The sequence below is a fragment of the Archocentrus centrarchus genome, chromosome 20 (assembly GCF_007364275.1).
Source record: "Archocentrus centrarchus isolate MPI-CPG fArcCen1 chromosome 20, fArcCen1, whole genome shotgun sequence".
Taxonomy (NCBI): domain Eukaryota; kingdom Metazoa; phylum Chordata; class Actinopteri; order Cichliformes; family Cichlidae; genus Archocentrus; species Archocentrus centrarchus.
This window is the reverse complement of record NC_044365.1, coordinates 8,725,711-8,751,649: the sequence shown is the minus strand read 5'-3', so window position 1 is coordinate 8,751,649 and position 25,939 is coordinate 8,725,711. Positions and strand designations below refer to the sequence as shown.

At 41.1% G+C, this 25,939-nt stretch overlaps 1 protein-coding gene across 1 annotated transcript; it reads right to left on the bottom strand.

Moving 5' to 3' along the window:
- Positions 1-872: 872 nt before the first annotated feature.
- On the bottom strand, positions 873-2,523 carry LOC115799906 (uncharacterized). The gene is made up of 3 exons (XM_030757200.1): positions 2,156-2,523; positions 1,816-1,983; positions 873-1,190 (listed from the first exon to the last, which is right to left on the bottom strand). The coding sequence occupies exons 1-3, from the start codon at positions 2,474-2,476 to the stop codon at positions 873-875; spliced, it is 807 nt and encodes a 268-aa protein (XP_030613060.1). The 5' UTR covers positions 2,477-2,523.
- Between the last annotated feature and the right edge of the window lie 23,416 nt (positions 2,524-25,939).

Genomic DNA, 25,939 nt, shown 5'->3' with positions numbered 1-25,939 from the left:
CCTGCTTGTTTTAAATTTAGGTCACAAAATGGTTTGTTTTTAGACTTTACATAACTAACCATCAAAATGAAAAGCAAAGCGTTATCTTCAGGCTTCAGCTGAATGCAAACGTTAATATTTAATCCTAGCTAGCGGCGTTAGTGTTAGCGTAACCATGATAGTTTCTACATTTATTTTGAACAAACACGTATCACAAGTACGAAAAGATTAACGTTAATATTAATAAACCAAATAAGAATAGAACAACATCTCAATATAAAACACCTCAGTTGGCATGTATTTGCACATATAAAACTTGATTTCACATTACCTGAGACGCCATTGCTGAAAAAATGCACGCTGTGAAGAAACACCGTTTCCGTTGCGTCATATCCGGATGTAATTAAATTGAGTAGTTTCAAGGTAAGAAAGCAGTTGAATTAAGTTAGAAGTACATGAAATTGTCAAGTATGATGACAAGCTTGTGTATTTGAGTTAAAGAAACACTGTGCATTTATGTTTAGGTGCAAAACGTAATTAAGATGAGTCATACCAGCATTATTTAATTATGTAAAACCAACAGCTACTGAAAACCTTTTTTTGAGTGTACAAAAACAGCAAAGGATTACTGTTAAACATGTAGAACATAACCATGCTGTCACCAACAGGAATAAAACTTTACATAGAAAAATACTTTAGAAACTTTAGAAATACATAAAACTCTTTTATAAAACTTCAGTGCCTTATGTCAGTTACGTAATGAAGTACAACGTGGAGTGTGTAAACAATATTTTCTCTATTAATTTTTTTTTTTAACTTATCCAGACTGAAAAATGATAAATTGAAGTACTTGCTTTAACAGGCACTTCAGGGTTGTGTTGGGACCCTGGACATTATTCTGCTGCCAACAGGTCATTTTTTAGACTTAGCACTTTGGGCTTCAACTTCCCATCCTCCAGACCCATCAAGACTTTCTGAATAAAGTCAAAGGTGTTGGCCAAACATTTTGGGTAGTTTAGATGCAGGGCGTATGTTAGTGCAAATAATACTACAAATGCATCAGCCAGGGTGGGGAAATCAATGATTATGTTACCCTCAATCAAAACTGCGATCTTCTCGGGGGAGAAGAATGTTGCATCAATGGAATTGGCTCTGATTAAGAGGAGTCCAAGTGGCACTTCCCTAATATCTGCTTCGTCGGAGTGCGTCATCTACAAAAGAAAAGGAAAAAAAAAAAAAAAAACCCTACACGTTAGATCATTTCTATTCCTCTTAGCCTCATCTATACAAATTACATTTCTGGATTATACTTAGCTCAGAAATGAAGCAAACAAACAAGCCAAAAACACACCAAAGATTCAGCAAAATCATACATTTTCATAGTAATAACTAAAATCCATGGAAGGTCTAATTTTAAGCAAGGTAAACTGTACAGTGATCTATGGTTGGGCTAGGAAATTATAGAAAATAACTGGTGTTTCCATGACGTTATATGGACAATGTTGTAGACCGATCCAAAGGATGGCAATACTTCTTCTCACACTTTCAAAGTGTTATGTTTTGGAAAATATGAACAAGGTTAATACAAGGATATTGTTGACAACTTTGTCCAAAACTTGCATCCCAAGTTTTGATGAAGGTGGAGGTGTCTTCTTGCAAATAGGGAGGAAGGGCGTGAAGCACAACAGCGCATCGAACATGGATATCAGCTTGTTCCTGCATCATGAGAACATTTTTTTTAATTCATCAGTTTACCTAGTCAAGAATGGTATATAAAATAATAAAATAGGTAAAACTTAATAAAGCTCAAAACAACGAAAAAGAAAAAACACTAACCTGGAGATCATAGGTTCTGAAGAGCTGAGACAGAACATCAGACACTTTCCCTGTGCGAGCAGCTTTCTTTCTGAATAAGCTCTGGAGGCGGGGGATATGTTGGTCCAACACAGCATAGAAGTGGTTCTTCAGGTTGAGGTTTGTAATCCTGTGGAACTCTGCACAGATCTGAACACAAAGGATAAATTTACAAGTTTCAATTAGTCTACAAATCTTTGCAAAATACAAACAAATCCTTACACTACCAAAGTATAATTTGTATTAATTCATACAGACCACTTAACAGAAACGAATACAATATAAATCTTGTTATACATATTATTTAAGGAAACATTCTTACCAGGATCTCTGCTACTGGTATTTCATCACTGATTATCTCTTTGCGTCGCAGGGCAAAGGTGGTGTGCATTAGCTTTGTCAGCAGGCTGTGATTCTTTTCACTTTTCTTGACTTCATCCACCATCTGTAGTCTTAGCTGGTCAAGGCTAACAGCATCTTCACCCCTTGGGAAATTTGGCAGAAAATTAACTTCTGCCCTTTTAGGTCTTTTTATGTTAGTGTGTGGTGACTGTTTGTCTGGGTCATTTCTACTTCTCTTTCCTGAATTCACAGCTATCTCTTGAAAACCAGCCCGACTCAACTTAGCACGAAAGTTACCCATCTTAAACTTCAGGCTATTTTTCCATCCATACCAACCCGTCTGTGATCCAGGCTACTTTAGACAAGGATGTTTGGTGATGAGAGCTTCGGCTACCACTGATACTTCCCGATCACTGGGGTATGCTTTAAAACCATGCATTTTAGCTGCAAGAGTTTCAAGAATGTCATGCTTTTGCCCCCTAGACAACTTGAGAACCTTTCCTGTTCGCTCATAGGCAATATCCCCCTCACCAAGTAGAAGTTCTACCTCATAGGAAAAAATAGGAATAGGGAAATCCTGAGGCCATCTTTCAACCCTGTCTGGAGTCATGGCATGGGGTAGTATTATTGGGTCATCTGACGCAACTGAACTATCATCATTCTCTGGTCTCACAACTTTTACAACAGCTTTCTGTGGAAGCTCCTCAATATCTACAAGTGAACAGAGCTGCCTGTCAAAGTCTGGGTCTTCATATAATAAGCTAAAGTCACAGTCAAGGTTTAACCTCTCTTTTATAATGTCCTTTAGCTCATCTACTGATTCTGGGCGTGAGATTAAAGTCAGTTTTCTCACAATGTCCGCTGAGACATGAACATGAAGCAGTAGGGCTTGAGCAGCCATTCCCTATAAATAGACAAAGGAAAATAAAGAAGAGTAATTAAGTTTTAATATTTTTTTTCATCCCAAACTATTTGGCTGCATGTGACTTATTCTGAAAGCAATACTAATCCTACCAGTGTCTGATCAAAATAAATCTTTTTTGTGTCAACAACAGATGTCCATCAACAGTATATGCTGTCAGACTTACTGTATCATTTAGTTCCGACAGCTGAAACACCGAAAAGCTGTCTGTTAATGTCAGCTCAAATGACCTCAAATGCTCAATGTACCAGCATTCGTAATTCCTGCAAAAAAAGCAAATACAATCATTTGCAAGCAGGATATGTTCAATTCTGCTGAATGTTGGAAGCCCTCCAGTCTGGCCTGCAGAGACAAACATTCCATTTGCATACTCTGTTCCATTTAAGGACACCCTGTTTGTGGTATATATGTTTTGGCTGTCTGTCTTTGTCTTGATGAAATCTTGTGCTACTTGGGGCAAAGTTGCAACTTGGACACAGGTGACACTTGAAGCTTGTGCTTGGGGTTTGAAAAACAAGGGTGCATTGAGGTGATAAGCCATCATATGCTGATGCCTGGTTGCAAGTGTTTTCAAAACATTCCTGAAATTCTTTGTATCCTGGATTACTCCCTTGAAAAAACGATGTTTCCCCTCAAATCTCATGGTCCATAAGTGAATCAGAGGACCGAAGCGCTTTATTAGCTCAGGGTAGTGCTCAACATAATGATGCTTGGGTTTGAGCCTAAAATCAGGAAACACAGTTTTAAGGCCTTGTCTATGCTCCCTTATTTTGGTTTGCAGGTACTGAATAGATTCTTCTGTGAAAGATGGAGACAACACAAGCTGCACAACTTCTCTGAGATCCATCAATGTAGCCCATACTTCATCCTGCTCAGGGATTTTACCTCCCACCATAAGTGGTATTAATCTCAACAAGGTGGAATTTTCATGGCCATTTCCCCCAATGCTTAGCTTAGCTGCAAAATTTTGGGGGATTGGCTGGGGGTCTGTCAAGTCTGTCTGAGTGCTGGTATGGAAATGTCAAGAATATCAGTGTTTTGGAACAGAGACTGGAGCATCTGTAAAACTGGGACATATACTACTGTGGGACCACTAGAATCTAGAGTGTACTGTACAGGCATGACTAGAGGGTAATGACTCTTCACAAAGGTTTTTCTCCGCTTAGCAGTGGATAACTCTGCCCCTGCTGTAGCTGCATTAACAAAAACATTGGTGTTCATGACAGCTTCCACCAACTCATTCAGTACGACTTCGCTCACTGACTGACTATGCTGGTGCAGAATGTTGTTAATCGAGTCTCTCACAAGAGGTTTGGACAGTGAAAATATCTGTAACAAGTCATCTATAATGTTCTGTCTCTGTCACATGAAGAACACTATATATTTTTAAGAAGAGGGAAGCCAAGTTGTTTTTTAACTGAACTTGCAGTTCCCGTGTGTCATGTGTGGAATCAGGAGGATTAGAAGAAGGACTTCCAAGTTCATAGTCATAGTTTGATGGACCAGCATCCTCACATTCAACATTATGCTGTAAAGGATGACTAACAGTTTCTTCAAGGATAATTTCACACTTAAAGTCTGAAATATCACCATCAGAATGACACCTACTCCTATGAGTATTGAAGGAAGAATACACATTAGTACGGTAGTGACAATGTTTAAATGGAGAATCCACTGTCTCATTCTGTTTTAGGTGTGTCCTTAAGTGACTGAGAAGATTTTTATCATTGAATGGTTGGCTGAATCCACAAAGAGGGCAAAGGAATGCGGCACTTTGATCTCTACTTCGCACAACTTTCTGAGAATGTATTCGTGTTATATGAATTTTTAAAGCATTCAGTGACTGAAATGTACAGATACAGTAATCATATGGACATGGCAAACGACTGACTGAGGAAACATTGTTATGATGTAACCGATAGTGTTCAAGCACATTTAGCTGTTTTTCAAAGATAAGGTCACAAAGTTTGCACTTCAAGGCCATTGAATGATTTTATGTTTACTGGTGTTCTATACTAAAGTAACTGTCAAAGTTCTATCAATGCTTTGTGATTTTTAGCAATCAACATACCAAAATGAAATCTTGGTACATCAGCAAGGAGTTTCAGCTTCAGCCTGAAAACAGAGAAAGAAGCAACTGTGTGTTATTTCCAGCACTTGGAAGTATCAATGACACATTTGGCCTAATCAGTTATCATTCAAACACTACAAATACAGGTGCTCTAACAACCACTTTTTAAACATTTGCTAATAGCATGTAATAGAAACCCCAAAAGGACAAAAAGTCACAAACTAAAAAAAACTAAAACAGGGATAAGGAAAACTAAAGTTAAGAATAAAATAAAGAGGAATAAACCTATTTGGCAAATATATTTATGGATTCACCCTTAATAACGTTAACCTAAAATAGACCAGGCAAAATGAACAGTTTGATAGTTCAGGAGATCAACTATGGAATTTTAAAATAATTTTTATATATCATTCTGTGCATACAACTATGATGCCCCAGTTATGTATAATTCCAGAGAAGGAACATGGGTTTCAAGTTACATCAGTGAGCAAAAGGGTCAGCCAAAGACCATGTCCATAAATGTTTTAAGTGTGAAAAAGCTCAGCAGTGCACGCTCTGACTAAACACTGAATCCAAAAGGCAGTTTATAATCTGCAAGTCAGTTTAGTACTCCAGAAATGGCTTCGGAAAACCCATTTTAAAATAGTAAAAGATTGGAAAATTATGTGCAGGGCTTTCCTGTAATGCAGGCATGCAGAAGACACTGGGGTAAAGACACCAAGATCATATAGTAGAACCTATTTTCTACAACGCGACGCGAAAAAAAAATGACTCGTATCACATTTCTTAAATGCCTGCTACAATCGTACATTTATGACAATGAAGATTCATGCTACAACGGAGAAATATGGTTTTCAGATAAAATAAAACTTACCACAAAAGCGCTCCCAAAGACAAAATTGCTGCAATGGCGGTAAATGCAGCTAGCGAAGTGCAGACCGTTAGCTGCTCCAATTCAAAAGTCTGTAACATGCCACAGCACGACGTCCTCTAGCCAGCGTCAAAGGCAATGCAGTAAAAACACCTCCTGTAGCCAATATGACTTGATTTCTGTTTGGATATGAACGTTTTACAAGTTCTGTCCAAAGTAACGACCAGGAATTTGGACGAGAAGCGAGGATTAAAAGATGGCGTAGGTTTCCAGTACCTCATCAAGAAACAGAAGGCGGACGTAGGTACGTAGGCACGTAGGTGACGTCAGGGACAACTCTAATTATTTGAGGGCTATGTCTGAAACTAATCAATATAATCAAGTACTGATAACTTAAAAAAAGAAATTGGTTCAAACTACTCAGAAAAATAAAGGTGTATGAACTTATAACAGGTTTTTAAGTAGTTGCAACTCATTTTCTTTATCAAACTATTACTATTCGGTCTTACAGTGTGTTCACAAGTAATGATGAAGTGGCCTTTGCATTACAGAAGCTTAACATACACATGAGGACAAACTTCTGTATATTATATTCAGTGCATCTATGTGGTCTAAATCAGAGGTCCCCAACCCCCGGGCCGTGGACCGGTACCGGGCCGTGGGACATTTGGTACCGGGCCGCACATAAAGAATAAATAACTTAAATTATTTCCGTTTTACTTATTATCTGCGCCTAAACTATATTTTATTTTGAAAAATGGGCGGATTCGCTCCGTTACTTCCCTCCATGACTTCCTCTTGACGTGTCAAGACGTTTCTGCTCACATGATACGTCACCGCTAAAATTAAACCCAGAAGCTTCAGGCCTGTCTAACGAAATCGGTTGGTTGACCTACATAACGCTTCTTTAAATTTTTGAGTGCTCAACAAGAGTAGAAAAGCGCTATGTAAGAACTAGTCCATTTACCATTTTTATTTATCAACACCGGGGATAGCAGTGAGGTAGACCCAGCCATCAAACTGACTCTCCAGCGCTTGACACCGCGGCTCTGCAGCCACGCTCCATGTGAAATCGGCCGAACCCAGTCAAACCAGAAGCCAGCAAAAATGAGTATCAGAGAAACAAGCTCAGGGGGCTTACACTGATTCAGTGTTATGGTGAGTTGTATTTTTCATGCGCTTTATACAGTAAAAATCACCTAAGTCGAAGTCGCACAAATCGGGTTTTCGCTCTAGTTGGATGGCATCTGCAGGTCCTGATTTTTCCTAACATTAATTCCAATAAAATCATCACATAAATCCGTCGGATATTCACCTACCTCGGATGAAAAATCTGGTCCCATTGTAATAAATTTCCAGTTAAATGTGATCGCATAAACTGGATGAGTTTAGCGCTAAAACCCTCCTCAGCTCCTGTCCGCCCACTTCCATGCATCGGCTCGTTCGTGCACAACTACACACACACTAACAACGCCTGGAAATTGTTTTAGTGTTTATATCAGTTCATTTCACCGGGGACAATCGTGGCAAGTGTAAGCTACAAACTTGCACTTACGAGTAAAATTTCAGATTATAAAATTTGCAGAAGCAAATTCATAGATGAAGCAGAAGCCATTGCAGCGAAATTCGATAATAGACCCCAAACTGGGCCATTTGAATCCGACTGAGGTGATTTCTACTGTATTTGTTTTTGCGGTGTATCTTATTTTGAAGGCATGTTTTACCATGTCTCTAACAGCTGACCAGGGAGCGCTGTGGGCAGAGAGCCTGTTATTCATGTTGAGGCGGGATGTTACGAGAACGCTGCTGATAGAGTTGCATACGAATACAAAGTGGATTCCCGTTTTTTATTATTATACGTAGAAAATATCACACTTGTTTATGGTCGTATCATTTATTTTGACGTATTTATTCGCCACACCTTAAAAGCCGGTCCGTGGAAATATTTTCTAACACTAAACCGGTCCGCGGCTCAAAAAAGGTTGGGGACCACTGGTCTAAATGATTATGTCAGAGATTTATTTAACTGAGTTACAAATACCACAGCAATACCAAAACAATAACAACATATAGTGGTACTCAGCATAGTGTAATACTCATTACACTAGCAAAATATGTGATCAGTAACTGAGTTAACATAGATTGCATAACTCGGTCTTGGAGGATGTTCACTCAGGCCTACAGCTGAACATACAGAGGAAAATCACATATTGCACAGAGAATATCTCTGGTAAACTGTGATGGCAGACAGTAGTTAAACAAATCAGCAGGCACACTGACTACTGTAACAGCTGAGTAATCTGTCACAGAAGGTTGACAGTTCAGTAGTGTTGTAGTACTCGAGATCGGTCTTGGTCTCGAGACCGGTCTCGAGACCGCTTTTTGATGGTCTCGGTCTTGTCATGGACTCGACCGCATTTGGTCTCGGTCTTGTCACGGACTCGGACCTTGCGGACTCGGGATTTTATTTCAAGACCAGTCAAGACCACAGCTGTGGAAATATCACTAAATTGCCAGAATACTGTCCAATTTATTTGTTAACATCTTTGCTTTTATTGGATGCAAAATGTACTGATTCAAATCTCACAAATATTGCGCTCCTCTGCCTCTCAAAGGAGCGCACCTCACAGACTCCGCCCCGGCTAGGTCGCTGCTATTATCGCTGCTTACGCCTGTATCATTTCACCGCAGTTTGCAATCTACCACAGAGCACGGACAGTTTCATTCACAGTGTGTACGTTTGATCTCACTATGGTCACGCGTGTGCTGCATAAATCGAAATAACCACATGAACACAAGAGAAGTAAGAGGGAAAATGAAGATCAAAGGAAAATTTCAGGCTTCCGATTCAACAAAAAAATCCCAGCATGAAAGGTAAATACCAACCTTCATGTATTTTGATACACAAACTAAAAATTTAATGCAAGTTTTAGGGCTGCAACGATTCTTGGAATAACGCAATTCGATTATTAAAAATCCTCGACACAAATTTGTTGCTTTGATGTTTGGTTTCAGCTCTGCAGCTCAGGTGTCTCCGTGTAAGCGGAGCATTTCCAAAAAAACCAAAAACGACCCTTTAACACGAGTGGATCGCTGAGATGTTTTTTCACGCCCCTACTTCTCTGTGCTGTGAGTGCGCATGTTTGAATGTGCGCACGTGTTGTGCAGAGGATGTCAGCTGTTATTTTTTTCTTTACGTCAGCTGTAGCCACCAGAACAGATCTATAACCACAGTGTACTGGGGAAAGGGGGGCTGCCATTAGCACTAGCAATCGTTCGGTGCCCCCTCCACCACCATCAGTACAGAGGGGATCCGTCAAAATGTTTTTATCAACCACCTGATCAGCAACATGAAGAACAGAGAACTTTGTAGCTGCTCCATCCACCCTGTTTGTTTCACACAGAGAAACATCTGCAGTACGGAAGTTAAAATATGCTGATGAGTTGTTAAAATGAAAAATTATTTCTTATCCAATTACTTGATTAATTGACGGAGTAATCAATTAAATACTTGATTACTAAAATAATTGATAGTTGCAGCCCTACTTGTATTCAGAAAGCCATAGTCAAACATTAGTTTTCAGCACCAGTAGAGCTATGAGAGGCCTTCAAGAATAAAATACTACAGTTCCCAGCAAGATGATGTCACTTCCTATTGTTGCATTAAAAACATGATAGTTTATGCTCACAATATGGTGGCTGATATTCAAATGTAGGAAATGCTATTAGCAGCTGAGGAATCTGGATTATGTTTTTGTTGTGTATTTTTTTATGTGATTTCTGCAAACACAGTGGAAGGAAACGGCACTCTGGGACACATTAAATGCGTGATGTATAAATGTAACTTTTCTGGATTATATGTAAAAATGATCATTCTATCAATCTAATAAGGCCTGATTTAGAGTTCTGCATTGATCCTTTGTGTATAACTGAAAATCCTCTCTGAAGCAAACCTGACATGCACCTCGAGAAATGTAACTACACGTCCAAAAAAACTGATTACTGCTTTCTGGTTATGTCTTAGGCCCCATCACTCAATTAACAAGTGGGAGCGGCATTTAGTGGTTAGTATTAGCTTACTAAATAGCATTAGCATTAGCATTAGTGCTGTGGTGAGAAATATTTCTTGCTAGAACCCGGAAGTTACCATGGCCACCACCAATGGTAACAGCAGAGAAGTAAGTAAGTTGTTTCTCCGCCATTAGTACATTGAGCTAGTGGTGGGCAGATTGATCCTGATATCGATAATATGGATGCCAACGTTGGTATTGGTATTGATCAATATCAGTGTGATGAGATCGATACTTTGGCTTCAGTTTCTCTCCTGTATGCAGTGCTGCAGTTTCATCAAAGATGCGAGCTGACTGTCTAAGTGTCGCTCCTGTCACAGCACAGAGCACTTTGCTCCTCCCCTCCCCACAGTGTTTTGTTATACTGTCATGTGATGCATAACATATTTTATTTGGGAAAAAAAAGGATTTTGCTATGAAACATTTAAATCAAATTTAAATGTAAATTTGTAGAAAATTAGTGAATGAAGGAACATTTTTTATAAAATTTTTTTATTATACTTTCTGAAAAATCTACCTGGAAAAAAGTTTGCATTTGTTCTTGAGTGATGATTTTGTACACTTAATTTATGAAAAAAAATTCCAGACATCAATGTATGGGGAAAATTGTTTTATTCTATTGTTTCAGAACAATAACTTTTATTTTGATAAAGTATTTTCTACTTACATATAAACTTTGCCCAATTCTATCCTGGGTTTTAACTAATTAATGATCCAAAGGAAAAAAAATCTCAAACCAGTTAAACTTCATGGAAATTCTTCATAATTATTAAAAAGTATTGGTATCAGTATCGGTGATAATGGCCCTGTGGCATAGGATCGATACCAAATTATGAAGTGTTGCACACAACTACATTGAGCAGCATACACCAGGAGTGATTGACAGTGCTAAGACCCTCCTCCTGGCTCTGACTGGTTGTTTTTGACTGGGAGCGGTTCAGGGAGGAGGTGGAGGAGCTCCATTTTTTTCGCAGATTATCGGTCTCATACTGTCTGACATGGTGACAGTTTTAACAAATATGTAAAAACCAGATTTTTTATAAAAGTTACATCCTGCAGCTTTAATCTGTATAAGATTAAAGGCTTTAGTTCTTACTGTCGATGAGTGTTTGCCATTTTTTCAGTTTTACACATTTAGCTATGTGGTTTTGAAAAAGCACCCATTTTTACAAAGGTTGTTGGTTTAAAAACAACACAACTTTATGCATAGTTTATGAAAGGCAGAGAATAGTTAAGACTATTGTGATGAACTATGAATAATTGTTTTACATTCTGTGATAAATGATCTTTATTTAATACCCAGGAGTATTAAATAAAGATGGTTATATTTATTTGAGCTGTGAGTTTTTAATATCAGGGTAATGTTATGGGAATGCGGATCTTTCAGATGAATTTGAGAAGTGATTTTGATCATTTTTCACATTTTATTGTGTCATGTAGTGTCAGGCACTGGTCTTGGTCTTGTCTCGGTCTCGCCCCCCCTCGGTCTTGGTCTCGACTGGTCTCGGACCCTAAAAGTCTTGGTCTTGTCTCGGTCTCGATACCCTCTGGTCTTGGTCTTGTCTCGGTCTCGGGTTAGGTGGTCTTGACTACAACACTACAGTTCAGGTGGTCCTGGCATTGAACCTTGGGTTTTGAGTGTTTTGCTGGTCTGGTAATCAGTTTCAGGATGTGGAAAACAGCAAAAAAAACAAACAAACAAAAAAAAAAAACCCACCAGGTTTATGGGGGAACTACTTTCTAATTTTTCATAAATATTCTTAATTTTCTAAATAGCCTCTTAGACTGTCTGATCAAGCATTTCTGCTGCTAATTATCACTCAAAGCTGAGAGAGATATGCATGCGACATATCCAGAAGTGATTATATGTTTACAGCTGATGCCCCACAAATTCTTCCTCAATTTGTTACAGCTGTATTACAGGCTGTTTTAAGTGGTACCTGAAATCACATTTATAGTTTAGCCTTTTAAACCTTATTTATTTTATTATTATTATTACCTTATTTTAAACCTTGTTATTGCTGCTTAATTTTTTTTTTTTTTTTTTTTTTTTTTTTTTTAATATTCTGGCTCCAGAGAGGATCAAGTGCTCCAGTGGACAGCAAACTACTACAGTGTCTTGCAAAAGTATTCATACCCCTTGAACCTTTACATATTTTGTCACATTACAACCACAAACATAAATATAATTCACTGGAATTTAATGTGAAAGACCAACACAAAGTGGTATACAATTGTGAAGTGGAAAGAAAATTATACATGATCCAAAACATTTTTTACAAATAAAAAACTGAAAAGTGCGGTGTGCAAAAGTATTCAGCCCCCTTTTCTCTGAGTGCAACCAATTGCATTCAGAAGTTGCCTGATGACTGCTAATGACTAAAAAGAGTCCACCTGTGTGTAATCTAATCTCAGTACAAATACAGCTGCTCCATGACGGCCTCAGAGGTTGGTTAAGAGAATATTGGGGAGTAAACAGCATCATGAAGTCCAAAGAACACAGCAGACAGGTCAGGAAGAAGGTTGTGGAGAAGTTTAAAGCAGGCTTAGGCTATAAAAAGATTTCCCAAGCTCTGAACATCTCACGGAGCACTGTTCAATCCATTATCCGGAAATGGAAAGAGTATGGCACAACTGTGAACATACCAAGACACCTAAACTTACAGGCCGATCAAGGAGAGCACTGATCAGAGATGCAGCCAAGAGGCCCATGGTGACTCTGGACCAAATGCAGAGATCCACAGCTCAGGTGGGGGAATCTGTCCACAGGACAACTATTAGTCATGCACTGCACAAATGTGGTCTTTATGGAAGAGTGGCAAGAAGAAAGCCATTGTTAAAAGAAAACCATAAAAAGTCCCGTTTGCAGTTTGTCAGAAGCCATGTTGGGAACACAGCAAACATGTGGAACAAGGTGCTTTGGTCAGATGAGACCAAAATTGAACTTTTTGGCCAAAATGCAAAATGCTATGTGTGGCGGAGAATTAACACTACACATCACTCTGAACACACCATCCCCACTGTCATATATGGTGGTGGCAGCATCACGTTCTGGGGCTGCTTCTCTTCAGCAGGGACAGGGAAGTTGGTCAGAGTTGATGGGAAATTGGATGGAGCCAAATACAGGACAATCTTGGAAGAAAACCTGTTGGAGTTTGCAAAAGACTTGAGACTGGGGCGGAGGTTCACCTTCCAGCAGGACAACAACCCTAAACATAAAGCCAGGGCTACAATGGAATGGTTTAAAACCAAACATATTCATGTGTTAGAATGGCCGAGTCAAAGTCCAGACCTAAACCCAATCGAGAATTTGTGGTAAGATCTGAAAACTGCTGTTCACAAACGCTCTCTATCTAATCTGACTGAGCTTGAGGTATTTTGCAAAGAAGAATGGGCAAAGATTTTAGTCACTAGATGTGCAAAGCTGGTGGAGACATACCCTAAAAGACTTGCAGCTGTAATTGCAGCAAAAGGTGGTTCCACAAAGTATTGACTTTGTGGAACCACCAGCCAGGGGGGCTGAATACTTTTGCACACTGCACTTTTCGGTTTTTTATTTGTAAAAAATGTTTTGGATCATGTATAATTTTCTTTCCACTTCACAATTGCATACCACTTTGTGTTGGTCTTTCACATCAAATTCCAGTGAAATATATTTATGTTTGTGGTTGTAATGTGACAAAATACGGAAAAGTTCAAGGGGTATGAATACTTTCGCAAGCCACTGTAACTGACAATACGAGTCTTCAAGCAGAAATGATGGCAACACCTGCTCAAAATACCAGTTTCCTGAACATTGTCCCTGGTCAGGATAAACCTCTACCCTACCTGTCTTCAGTCAAATCTGTTACCAACGACTTGAACACCAGTCTTGTCAAGGCTAATTAGAGGTAAGCAGCACTGTGATTCAGTGTTGAATTACAGTGTTGAATGGGTAGATGCAAGTACAACTCAAACTCAGTTGAGTATCCTCAGGTGCACAGAGCCAATAATGTCATACAAACATAAGAGGAAAAAAGCAATGTGGTATGCAGGATTTACAAAGAAATAAAAAATTTTATGATAGTTTAATTTTAATGGAGAGAAACAGAACATCAACCAAAAATCCAGAAAGAACAATAAATTGATTTGCATGTCACTGATTGAAATAATTACTCAATCCCCTACAACCCAGCCAGAATCCCGGCTCCCACAGATCACTTTGTGCCCACATGGGCACAATTACAGATACTTTTTTTTTTTGCATTTTTGGCCACAGCAGTTTTCATCAACAGTGGAGAGAGACAGGAAATAGGGGAAAGATACAGGGGAAGACACCTGGGCAAATTGGCGACAGGCCAGGACACGAACCCACGCCGCAACGCGGCATGTGGTCGCTGGCTTCACCACTAAGCCACCCAGGCACCCAATTACAGATACTTTTGATCTCAACTCATTATATGTATAAAGTACATCTGCCCACAGAATCAATTTCTTCAAGTCCAACCTCTCCACCACCAGTCCAGCCTCCACCGACATTGACAACTGTGGGTGCAATTATTCAGAAATTGAACAAATATAAAATGAGCATCACAGTCGGGCTCAGTCTGGAGCGCCATGCAAGATCCTGCCTAATGGGCTGAGGATGATCATGAAAAAGGTGGAAGGTCAGCCCAAAGCTACATGGGAGGAGCCTGTTAATGATCTGAAGGCAGTTGGGACCACAGACACCAAGAATACCAATGGTAACACACTACACTATAACGGACTGAAATCTTACAAAGGCTGCATTTCAGTTAACCACAGTGAACCGGTACACTTCTACTGAAGGTCGTTGATGGGTCTTCCAGCATGACAAAATATACCGCCAAGGCAACAAAGGGGTGACTAAAGAAGAAACACATGAAGGTCATGGAGTGGCCTAGCCAGTCTTCAGACCTCAATCCTATATATGTGGAGGGAGCTGAAGCGTTGAGTTGCGAAGCGGCAGCCAAGAAATCTAAAGGATTTAGAGTTTCTCTATAGAGGAGTGGACCAAAATCCCTGCTGAGAAGTGTGCAAATCTGCTGACCAGCTACAAGAAATATCTTTCCGCTGTGCTTGCCAACAAGGGTTTCTCCAAGTACTAAGTCACATTTGCTTGGGTATCGAAAAATTACAGTATTTCACTCAATGACATACAAATCAATTGATAACATTCATGTAATGTGTTTTGGTTTTTTTTTTTTATTTTTATTGAAATTCTATCTCTCTCCATTAAAAATGAAACTACCATAAAAATTAGAGACAAACTTACAAATTTAACAGGAAATAAAATAATTATTTCCCCGCCTGTAGTATTACAGGTCACTTGTTAAAATAACAGTATCGGTATGACTGGGAGAAATTGTGTTTCAGTATCATTCATAATTACCATTTAACAGTGTATTTTATTTATTTATTTTACAAAATTGCTTTTGTGACCATGACTGTGCTGTCAAGTGCACAGGAAACTTTTTTCTACTCTGTCTCACTGTATTTGCTATTAGTGTGGCTATTGTGGCTTTTCCTGTCATCCTGCTTTGTACTTGCAAAAATACCACATGAACAAACAGGAAATCCCTTCATCTTTCCAAAAGAGCTCATTTTTACATTGCTTGTTTTAAACTTTTTTTTTAACTCTGAAATTGGTGTCTATTAATTTACTATTTTGTCTAAAACAGTTTTAGAGACCTCTATCCATGTCAGTGTGCTGCCTGACATAATCCTAGGTATAACTAACCACTAGGGGGTCAGTAAACAAGCCAGTAGTTATAGCCCATCTAGAGTGGGATATGGAACCACTATACTCCAGTGTAAACTCTAGGAACCACGAGTAAGCCTGCAGGGATAAGGTACTATCTTGAAGGCCTAATTATTCAAGACTTTATAATAGAAAGATTTTTAATTAAATTCTGAATTTAACAGGGAGCCAATGAAGAGAAGCTAATATGAGATAAACATGATAGCTCAGGGCAACTGTGGCTCAGGAGGTTGAGCAGATCATTTACCAGTTGAAAGGTTGGTGGTTTGATCCTCGGCTACCCTAGTCTGCATGTCAAAGTGACCTTAGGCAAGATGCTGATCCAGTGCCCTCCATCAGAATGATAAATCATGTATGTATCATCTGCCAAGTAGCGATATGTGCATATGTGGGCTGCGTAATCCAGTCAATCATCAGTCTTGGACAAATAGCTGATTGAGACACTAATTTCTCTTCCTTGGATACTGTTTAATTCCATCAGTCTATCTGCTTGATGATATTTTTGGGATATTAATGCAAGGCTGAACTGCTATTTATTTCAAATAAGCAATCTATGAGGAGTATTTTGGGGAGAGCAGCACAAGGGATGCATGGACATAACAAAGTTGGACACCAGATTTTCATTGACAATCTTTCTTTAGGCCTTTTCGACTGAAATTCCAACATTCATTTCTTCCCTGTTTTTAAAATTGTGTTTGGAGAGAGTTAAGGAGAAGAGAGATTTAAAGAGAAGGTTCTTACTCATGTAATAAAATCTTGTCCACTAGGGACTGCAAATCTGGATGGGCACTTAAAATTGTATAAGCTGACTTTATCTTATGTGTAGCTTTGACTAATATGGATTTAAAAGTAACTATAAAAATGGGGCTTCTTTTGCTTAAACCAATATTATCTCATATTTCACACAGGCTTCAATTGTACAGTTTAGCATAGAGTGACCCTACAGCATTCTGGATGAACTGAAGAATTTTCAGGGAGCTTTTAGACTGACCTGATAATAATCAATTACAATAGTACAGCCTAGAAGTAATAAATGGATGAACTAGCTTTTCAGTATCACTCTGAGATGGGATGTCTCAAATTTTAATGATATTACACAAATGTTGGCAGTTCTGCATATTTGTTTAATGTGCACACTGAAGGACATATCCTGGTCAAAAATGACTCAGAGATTCCATACAGTGTTACTCGAGGCCAAGGTAATGCTATCTAAAGTAGTTATCTAGTAAAACACCATGTTTCTAATATTTTTAGTATTAAGTACATTAACCTCAGTTTTGTCTGAATTTAGAAGTAGGAAATTATTACATAGGTCACAGTAGATAGGGCCATTCACATAGATTTGCTCACTGTGCTGCATAGTGACCCATCCATCCTTTTTTAATTACATTATAGTTATTACGGCTCACAGCACATCACTATACTCATAGGGCCTTGGGGGACAAGTGTGTTACCCAGAGGATGGTGGGTGGGGCTGCTGAGGTGGCCCCACTCACCTCTTCACTGCAGCCTGCCCCTCAATATCATCTGAACCTTAGACATTGAGGGTTTTGGGGGGTGATGCTGGCTGTTCACCCACTTTTTGGAGGGGGCTTAATGTGTATGTATGTGTGTCTGTGTGTGGTTGGTGTATGGGTGTGTTTGAGTAAGTCAGTGGACTATATGTGTGTTTGTGTATGTGGTCAGTGTGTGTGTGTGTGTGTGTGTGTGTGTGTGTGTGTGGCTGGGACTGGCATGCACATGGCTGGATGTTTTGGCCTTGTCTGCCTCTGGCTCCAGGGAGGCCATTGTTGTGACTTCTCACCTCATTATAAAGTATGTTTTGAAACAAACATACACATACACAGACATTCATATTGATGTTCTCTCGCTCTCTCTCTCTTACGCTCTCTCTCTCTCTCTCTCTCTCTCACACACACACACACACACACACACACACACACACACACGCACACACACACACGCACACACACACACACACACACACACACACACACGCACACACACACACACACACACACAAATCTTAGTGATCTGCATCTTTTACTTTGTGTTTCTCTATAAAATGTCGGCATATCGCAAGAAGCGACTCACAACCAGCAACTTTGGTTTGGTCCTGGGTACAGTCCAGTAAAGTTCATACTATCTTTCCTTATTCAAAACTCTGCTGGGCCATTACAACCTCATAGAAGGATCTAAAGTAAGCTGTAACAACGGGTCTGTGCTTCTAAGAATGCATTTCAGACTAAGTGTTATTTTCACCCACAAAGGCATGTGATAGGGGAATCCTTCACAAGCCAAAGGCCAAGCAGCTCTACACTGGCTGCACTGGTGCAATTATCAATGAGAGGGGACTGTTTTTTTCTGACAGTGGCCTGCTTGATGGTTCTCCAGATAGAACTATCTCTGATGACTGCATCATCGAGGTGAAATGTCCATGGTCAGGCAGAGCCAAAATGTCTTGCAGGCAGCAGAAAATAAATGGATGAAGCTAGAGGTTCCGTGGCACTAAAAAAGAATCATAATTACGGGCATCAGATCCAGGGAAACCTACATCTCACAGGAGTTAACAGCTTTCACCTTATTATTTGGACTCCACAGAAGGCAAACTTGGGCTGCTAACATGGAAATCTGGAAACATTTATCAGATTTATAATTCAATATCTGTATTTGGGATGTACCAATCCAACTGTTTCCAGTTAATTTATTTATTATCATTTATTTATTTAGACCATTGCTTTGGATATTTGCTGATACCAGTGTTATTTAAAATATAGAAAAATGCAGAATTTAAAAAAATTATAATATTAAAACACTGAATCGGTTTTTATGCCATATCTTGCTTTTATGTAAAAAAAAAAATGTTTAAAAGGCTGACAATGTGAAATACCTCAAAACTGAAGACCCTTTCTTCTTGCTATGTTACGGTCAGCGTACATCAGAACATAACAGAACAGCTGGAATCCAGGTATTTGAGGATCGGACCTATATCTGACCAAATGTTGCTTCCGTGCATCCCTAAACTGCAATGTTATTTGAATTGTTAGTGTTTACATAAACTGAGTTTTGGTATTTTATAAGAAAATAAAAAGTAACATTTATCTGGTATTCTGTATTTTTAACGAAAGTTTTCTGCAAAAAAAAATAGTAATCAGTAGCCAACTGTTTTTGGGAGTTTTTCTTCTAGTTTTTCATTCTTTTCTCTTAGCATGCCATTATCAATATGTAGCAACAGAAGACTGCTGGAAGAACTTCTACTTGTAGTTGCGGTCTGCCTGTCTGCATTGTCAGCAACATGTTCATCTGACTTTTCAAACAGATTTACAGCACTAGCTGGGACCAGTGCTTTTTTCTGTTTACGGACAGGCTTGTAGTTGTCTGGAACGTCTCCTCATTCCATGCAGACCTTGTTGGTCCAGCACCTTTTGTTTTATGGAAGTGCCAGCTGCATACCCTTGAGATGCAGTTTGGGGTGAAGTTTTCACGCCTGTAGAAGTGTTTAAAAAAGGGAGAGAGACATTTTTTGACACTGTGTGTTGGTGTGGTGGTTAGAACTGCTGCCTCACAGCAAAAAAGTCCTAGGTTCAACTCCACCTTGGCCAGGGTCTTTCAGGTTTCCTCCCACAGTCCAAAAATATGCAGTTGCTGGGGTTAGTTTAATTGGTGATTCTAAATTGCCCATAGGTGAGTGTGAATCGTCTGTGTTAGCCCTGAGACAGGCTGGCAACCTGTACAAGGTGTACCTTGTCTTGTGGCCCATGACAGCTGGGATAGGCTAAAGCCCCCCCCCCCCCCCCCCCCCCCCCCCCCCCCCCCATCCTGAACAGGATAAGTAGAAGAGAATGAATGGATGGACATTAGTCATGTTTACAGTGGTAACCATCATTACTATAATCTCACACATCCTTCTGTTTTTGGTAATTGAGGTAAGGTAAGTGCTGACAAAGTTAGCTAGCTATTTGGTGATTCTCTATTTTGGTGGTGAAGTCCCACATAGGCCATGGACTTTAATGTGTTTTCTTACTACGAAGGCATCGCTGTGTTTCGGGTATCATTTGTTTTGTGCCTCCAAGCTAAGATTGCCAGCTAGATTCTCACCACTTGCCATCTTTTCCTTAGCTGGCAATCTTGCTGTGAATGACACCCGCAACACAGCGATGTCTTCGTAGTAAGAAAACACACAAATCCATAGCCTATGTTGGACTTAACCACCAAAAGCCAGTTTGGCTTTTACTAGTGAGTGCTAATTGTTCAACACTAGCAATATTAGCTAACTAACATAAGAACCCACTTGCTAATCTTAAATGTTTCTTCATTCAGAAGATATAATAATATACATTTTAATATACATTTTAATATACCTTATCAACTGTAGCCATTTCCTCTTCTCTTTCTTATTGCAAGAAAAGCGATAAAATGACAGCTGAGTGTGTGTGTTTTTTTTTTTTTTTTGTTTTTTTTAAATTTGGAACACAACATTGCAGAATATTGAGCACAGAAGAGTTTGGACCCGGAAATGGAATTCTACCTCATCACTTAACCAGATAAGAAGCAGCAAAGGATGTGAGTACTGTGGCACTGTAGTTTGTCACTACTTTCTGGTTGTATATCTAAGCGGAATGGACTGTAAAGGGGGCCAGGCTGCATTACAAGAAAAATGACCTTACTTGATTTTATTATCTTAATATTATTAAAATTCAATTATTCATTAATTAAAGTTGTCAGAAAGAAGTTCTCTATCATTCTGGTCACTATTACCCTGCCCGTTGTAACCCATTATAACCAGGCTAACCTGATCCACAAGGCACACTGTGGTTGCACTGAAACAACAAGGTTCTTAAAGTCAGTATGATGAAAGTAAAAGCCAGCCCCTCTAAGTTCAACCAGTGTGCGAGGATTAATATGTCAGTGATTAGGTCAGATCAAGTGTACCAGGATAGAGACCCCAAAAGCTGTTAATAAAATGGCTGTTGTCTTACAGGAGAGACATGTCACCCTATTGCCCATTTATTTAAGGGAGAGTCAGTATGGAAAATAAATAAATAATGGACAAGTAACCTTCTTCCTTGATTTGCTATAATTTAACTCAACCACAGGGTGGTAGTATATGATAACCAATAATTCTTAGACATTATTTGTTTTCATTATAATTTAATAAAAGAGAGTTGAAACTATCAGGAAGGCTTCGCTGGTTAACACATCCAGGTATCTCATCTCAGCCTAAGGGTTCAGCACTGCCAGTCAGCAAAAGACTCAGCCCTGAGTCTTTTGCACAACTGTAAAAAGGAGCTTTGTTAGAATCACCAATTAACCTGATGTGCATGTCTTTAGTCAGTAGGAAGCAATTAGAGTTGGCATATTGGAGAAAATGCAAGCTCCAGAAAAGGCCCCAGCTAAACAGCATGTTTAAACCACCTTCTTGTAATGAGGCAACTCTGCTAAACATACTGTACATTACAATGCCTGATTACCACATTGTTGGGTTGAATCTGCTGGTCATTGTATGAATGTTGTTTTAGAGTAGTTAACTAGAGTAGTTAAGTTGACAAGACTGTGTTTGGAGTATTGTTGTTATTTATTTAAAGTCTTAATTATGAAATTTAAAAAATAGGTTAAAAAAGGGGGGAGGAGCCTGATATTTTTTTTTTTTAATAAAAGGATTAAACAGGGCAGCAAGATGGTGTAGTCGTTAGCACTGTTGCCACACAGCAAGGAGGTTCTGGTTTGAATCCATCATCCGGTATGGGCCTTTCTTGAGTTTGCATGTTCTCCCTGTATTTCAGACAGAGACTAGGAGCACAGGGACTGCTTTTTACATCCCTCAATATGAGGTAGCAGTGAAGAAGAGAATAATAGATAATTTGTCAGTATACACACTTGAATTAATGGAAATAAAGTTTGCTCTGCAGTGTATGAAAGAAAATAAGCAAAATAAAAATATGTCTGTGTAGGTTCTCAGTCATCCAGGTCATAGTAGTCTCTGGAGCTTGAAAAGGGGTGACTAGACTTCTTTTTGTTTCTTGAAGATGTTTCACCTCTCATCCAAAAGGCTTCTTCAGTAAAAGGTGGAAAGACCCAGGTTTTTAAACTCCAGTAGGCCTAGTGCCCTGGAGGTTGTTGTGAGCCACTGTTGCTCATGTGCATAATCACATGCGACAAGGTGTGAAAAGAGGCATGGGTCATTACAATCAGTGGTTTCAGAATAAACCAATTTGGGACTTCACCCCATTCTATTAAGTGACCTATTGAGGTCACCTGAACAGAAGTGTGAATTGGGGTTGAGGTGCCTGAGGGAACTCGAGACAGCATTGTAAGCACTGTCCTGAGTTCCCTCTCTTTGGAGGCCATGCTCAGTGAATTGGAGACCCAGCTCTCCACCCTGGAAAATTCGATAGCTAGCCAGTAGTCGGTGTGGACCAAGGTAGCTTAGTTAGCTCTCCCCCAGTAGATCCCGAGCAGCTGGGAAAGCACGTCGGCTGGGTGACTGTGAGGACGAAGTGTAGTCCTAAACAGAAGCCCCCGGTACACCACCAACCCGTTCATCTCTCTAATCTCTAATCTAATCATCTCTTTTTTCCCCACGCACTGACACACCCTCTGAGCAAACAAACTCTGGTTATTGGCGACTGTTTTGAGAAACATGAAGCTAGCGACACAAGCAACCATAGCCAAATGTTTTCCAGGTGCCAGAACAGGTGATGAAGGAAATTTGAAACTGCTAGCTAAGGCTAAACGTAAATTTGGTGAGATTATAATTCACGTCAGCAGTAATGGCATCGGGTTACGCCAAGTTAGGTCACAAAAGTTAAAAATGAACCGATGTGTATCCTTGGCAAAACAATGTCGTACTCTGTAGTTTTCTCTGGGCCCCTCCCCAGTCGGACCAGGAGCGACATGCTTAGCCACATGTTCTCCTTGAATTGCTGGCTGTCTTTTTCCCCAGCTATGTCCTCTCTAATCGAATTACCCCCCTGTATTTATTTAAGCCCTCAGTTTTCCTCAGATTTTGGTCACATCCTGATGCTGTGTGTTCTGTGTGTTCTGTTTCCTCCTGGTGAATCCCTGGCTCCATCTCTACCTTATTTTGTATTTTATATTTGGGCAAGTCTTCAGCATTAAATCTGTCATTTCTGTCTCACAAGGCCTGTATTTGGGTCCACACTCTGCCTACCACACAGCAACACATGAACGTAGAGCATGACAAGACGTGGACCTAGCAGACTCAAATATTTTCCCAGAGGAGTTTGAGGAAGTGTTCGTTCAGCTTTAGGATTACACTCAGCTTGTTATCAATATAAAGGATGACTACAGGAGACTTATCCAACTTGCCTTCTTTAGTCAGGCTGTTTCCTCCACACATTCCTTGACACTGCTTTGCTGACATGCTCAGTGATTCAGCTCAAAGAAAACCTCCTATTTGAACTGTTTGCTATGGACAGCCTGGTCAAGGAGCGTGATTCTCCATCCCTCCTGAACACCATTGCCACATGGTCACCGTGTCTGCCCAACAACTCTCCGTTGCCAGCCCTTCATCATTGCAGCAACTCACCACCTCCTTGCCATCACAGCCGCTTCGCCACACCCAGGCCTCTTTGCCACACAGCTGTTCTACCGCAGTGCTGCTGTCCAGCCAATTTGCTCATCAGGTTTCCCATTAGTGCTCATCAGTGGGTGCAGCCTAATGAGATGGGGGATGAGGGATGACGAAGCTAGGCTTCAGAGACTGCTCTCCAGCCCACAATTGCTGATGCCAGGTCCCTGCCTCAAACTGTTTACCTGCCCGTCTGTTGTTGCCAGGCTTGAACAGCAGCCCCAGAGACTGAACCTGAGCCAGCCTCCACAGAGGCTGTTGCTTCACCCAGGGCCTCTCCAGAAACTGTGCACTTGGCACCTATTCCTGTTCCCAGGGTGAGGGTGGCCAGGGTCCAGCCGGTCCCTGCACCCATACCAGTTCTGAGGGTGGAGGTAGCTAACCTGCAGCATCTACCCTTGTCTTCAGAGGAGTCAGCTGTGAGCCCTGCATAGCCGAAGTCTGGCCATCCTGTGCAACCGGTGCAGCTGCAGTCTGGCCATCCCATGCAACCTGTACAGACCCTGTCTGTGCATCCTGTGCAGTCTGAGCATCCAATACAACCTGTGCATCCTGTGCAACCTGAATATCCTGTGCTAGAGCTACAATCCTCGGAGGAGACTGTGACCCCTGCACAATCAAAACCCCCAGAGAATTCTGAGACTTCTGTGACCCCAGAGAATCCCAAGCCCATGGATCACACTCCATGGGCTTGGATCAGATTCACCTGAGTCTCAACCCTACCTCATGGGTCACTGCCACTGACATCAGCTCCCAGCTAAGCCACCAGAGGTGTCCCATTGCCTGCACCTGTGCCAGCCCCCAGAAGTTATCTTCCACCATTGTCGGCCTCTAGAGGGTCTCCCTCATTGCTGGCCCCCAGAAGGTCAAGGTTGATCTCCAACCACGCCACCAGAGGTGTCCCGTCACCGCCTCCAGCCAAGACAGTGCTGAAAAGAAACACTGTTGCTATCATCACCCAAGGCTTTAAAGGGTGTCCACCACAGGCCTCCCCGCCACTGGCCTCCAGGCTGGCCCTCAGAATTGGGGACTGGCTGGCAGAGATAGCCAGTCCCCAGAATTGCTCCTTCTCCACTGCTGGCCATTTGGTCAGCTTCCAGAACTGTTTAGTCCTGTACCCTGTACCTTCTGTTTAGTCCCTTGGCTGGGCCAACCCCCAGAACTATTTCTTTGTTTTTGGACTATGTTCTGTCTTTGTTCTCATATTCTGTATTTTGGCAAGGCTTCAGCATTAAACCTCCCTTCTTTAGTTTATGTTCCTGTCTCACGAGTCCTGCATTTGGGTCCTCAACCTGCCTGACGCAAAGCAACGCATGACTCCCATACTCTCATTCATACGCCTACTCCTATCAAGACAACATCTTTTTGGGGAAGGCCTTTCAAAATTTAACAAGACAATGCTAAACTGCATAATGCATCTATTACAGCACATTCATAGTAGAAGAGTCCAGGTCTGGCTGCAGTGCAGACCTTTCACAACTTGAAACTCTTTGTCTTCCGTGAATCGCCACCTTATCGTGGTGGAGGGGTTTGTGTGTCCCAGTGATCCCAGGAGCTATGTTGCCCGGGGGCTTGTCCCCCTGGTAGGGTCTCCCATGGCAAACTGGTCCAGACAAAGAGCGGTTCAGAAAACCCCTATGTTTGTAACAGCAAGGGAACAGTTTACACTGCCCGGGATAGGGTTACCAGGGCCCCACCCTGGAGCCAGGCCTGGGGAGGGAGGTTGAGGGAGAGTGTCTGGTGGCCGGGCATTAGCCTGTGGTGTTCGGCCGGGCACAGCCGGAAGAGGTTACATGGGCCCGCCCTCCTGTAGGCCCACCACCTGCAGGAGCCATCGTACGGGTCGGGTGCAGTGTGTGTTGGGCTGTGGCCGAGGGCAGAGGCCACCATGGACTGACCCCCAGCTACCGAGACTGGCTATTGGGACATGGAATATCACCTCTCTGGTGGGGAAGGAGCCTGAACTAGTGCGTGAGGTTGAGAGATACCAGCTAGATATAGTTGGGCTCACCTCAAAGCATGGCCTGGGCTGTGGAACCAGTTTCCTGGACTCTGTTCCAGTCTGGCGTTGCCCTCGGTGAGAGGCGGCGAGCTGGGGTGGGTATTCTTGTATCTCCCCGGCTTGCTGCCTGTATGTCGGAGTTTTTACCGGTGGACGAGAGGGTTGTTTCCCTGCGCCTTTGGGCTGGGGAACTGGTCCTGACTGTTGTTTGCGCTTATGCGCCGAATGACAGCTCAGAGTACCCACCCTTTTTGGAGTCGCTGTGTGGGTTGCTGGAGAGTGCTCCATCTGGTGACTCCATAGTCTTGCTGGGAGACTTCAACACTCACGTGGGCAATGACAGTGAGACCTGGAGGGGCATGATTGGGAGGAACGGCCTGCCCGATCTGAACTTCTGTGCAAACCACAGTTTGTCCATAACGAACACCATGTTCGAACATAAGTCCATAAGTGCACATGGCACCGGGAAACCCTAG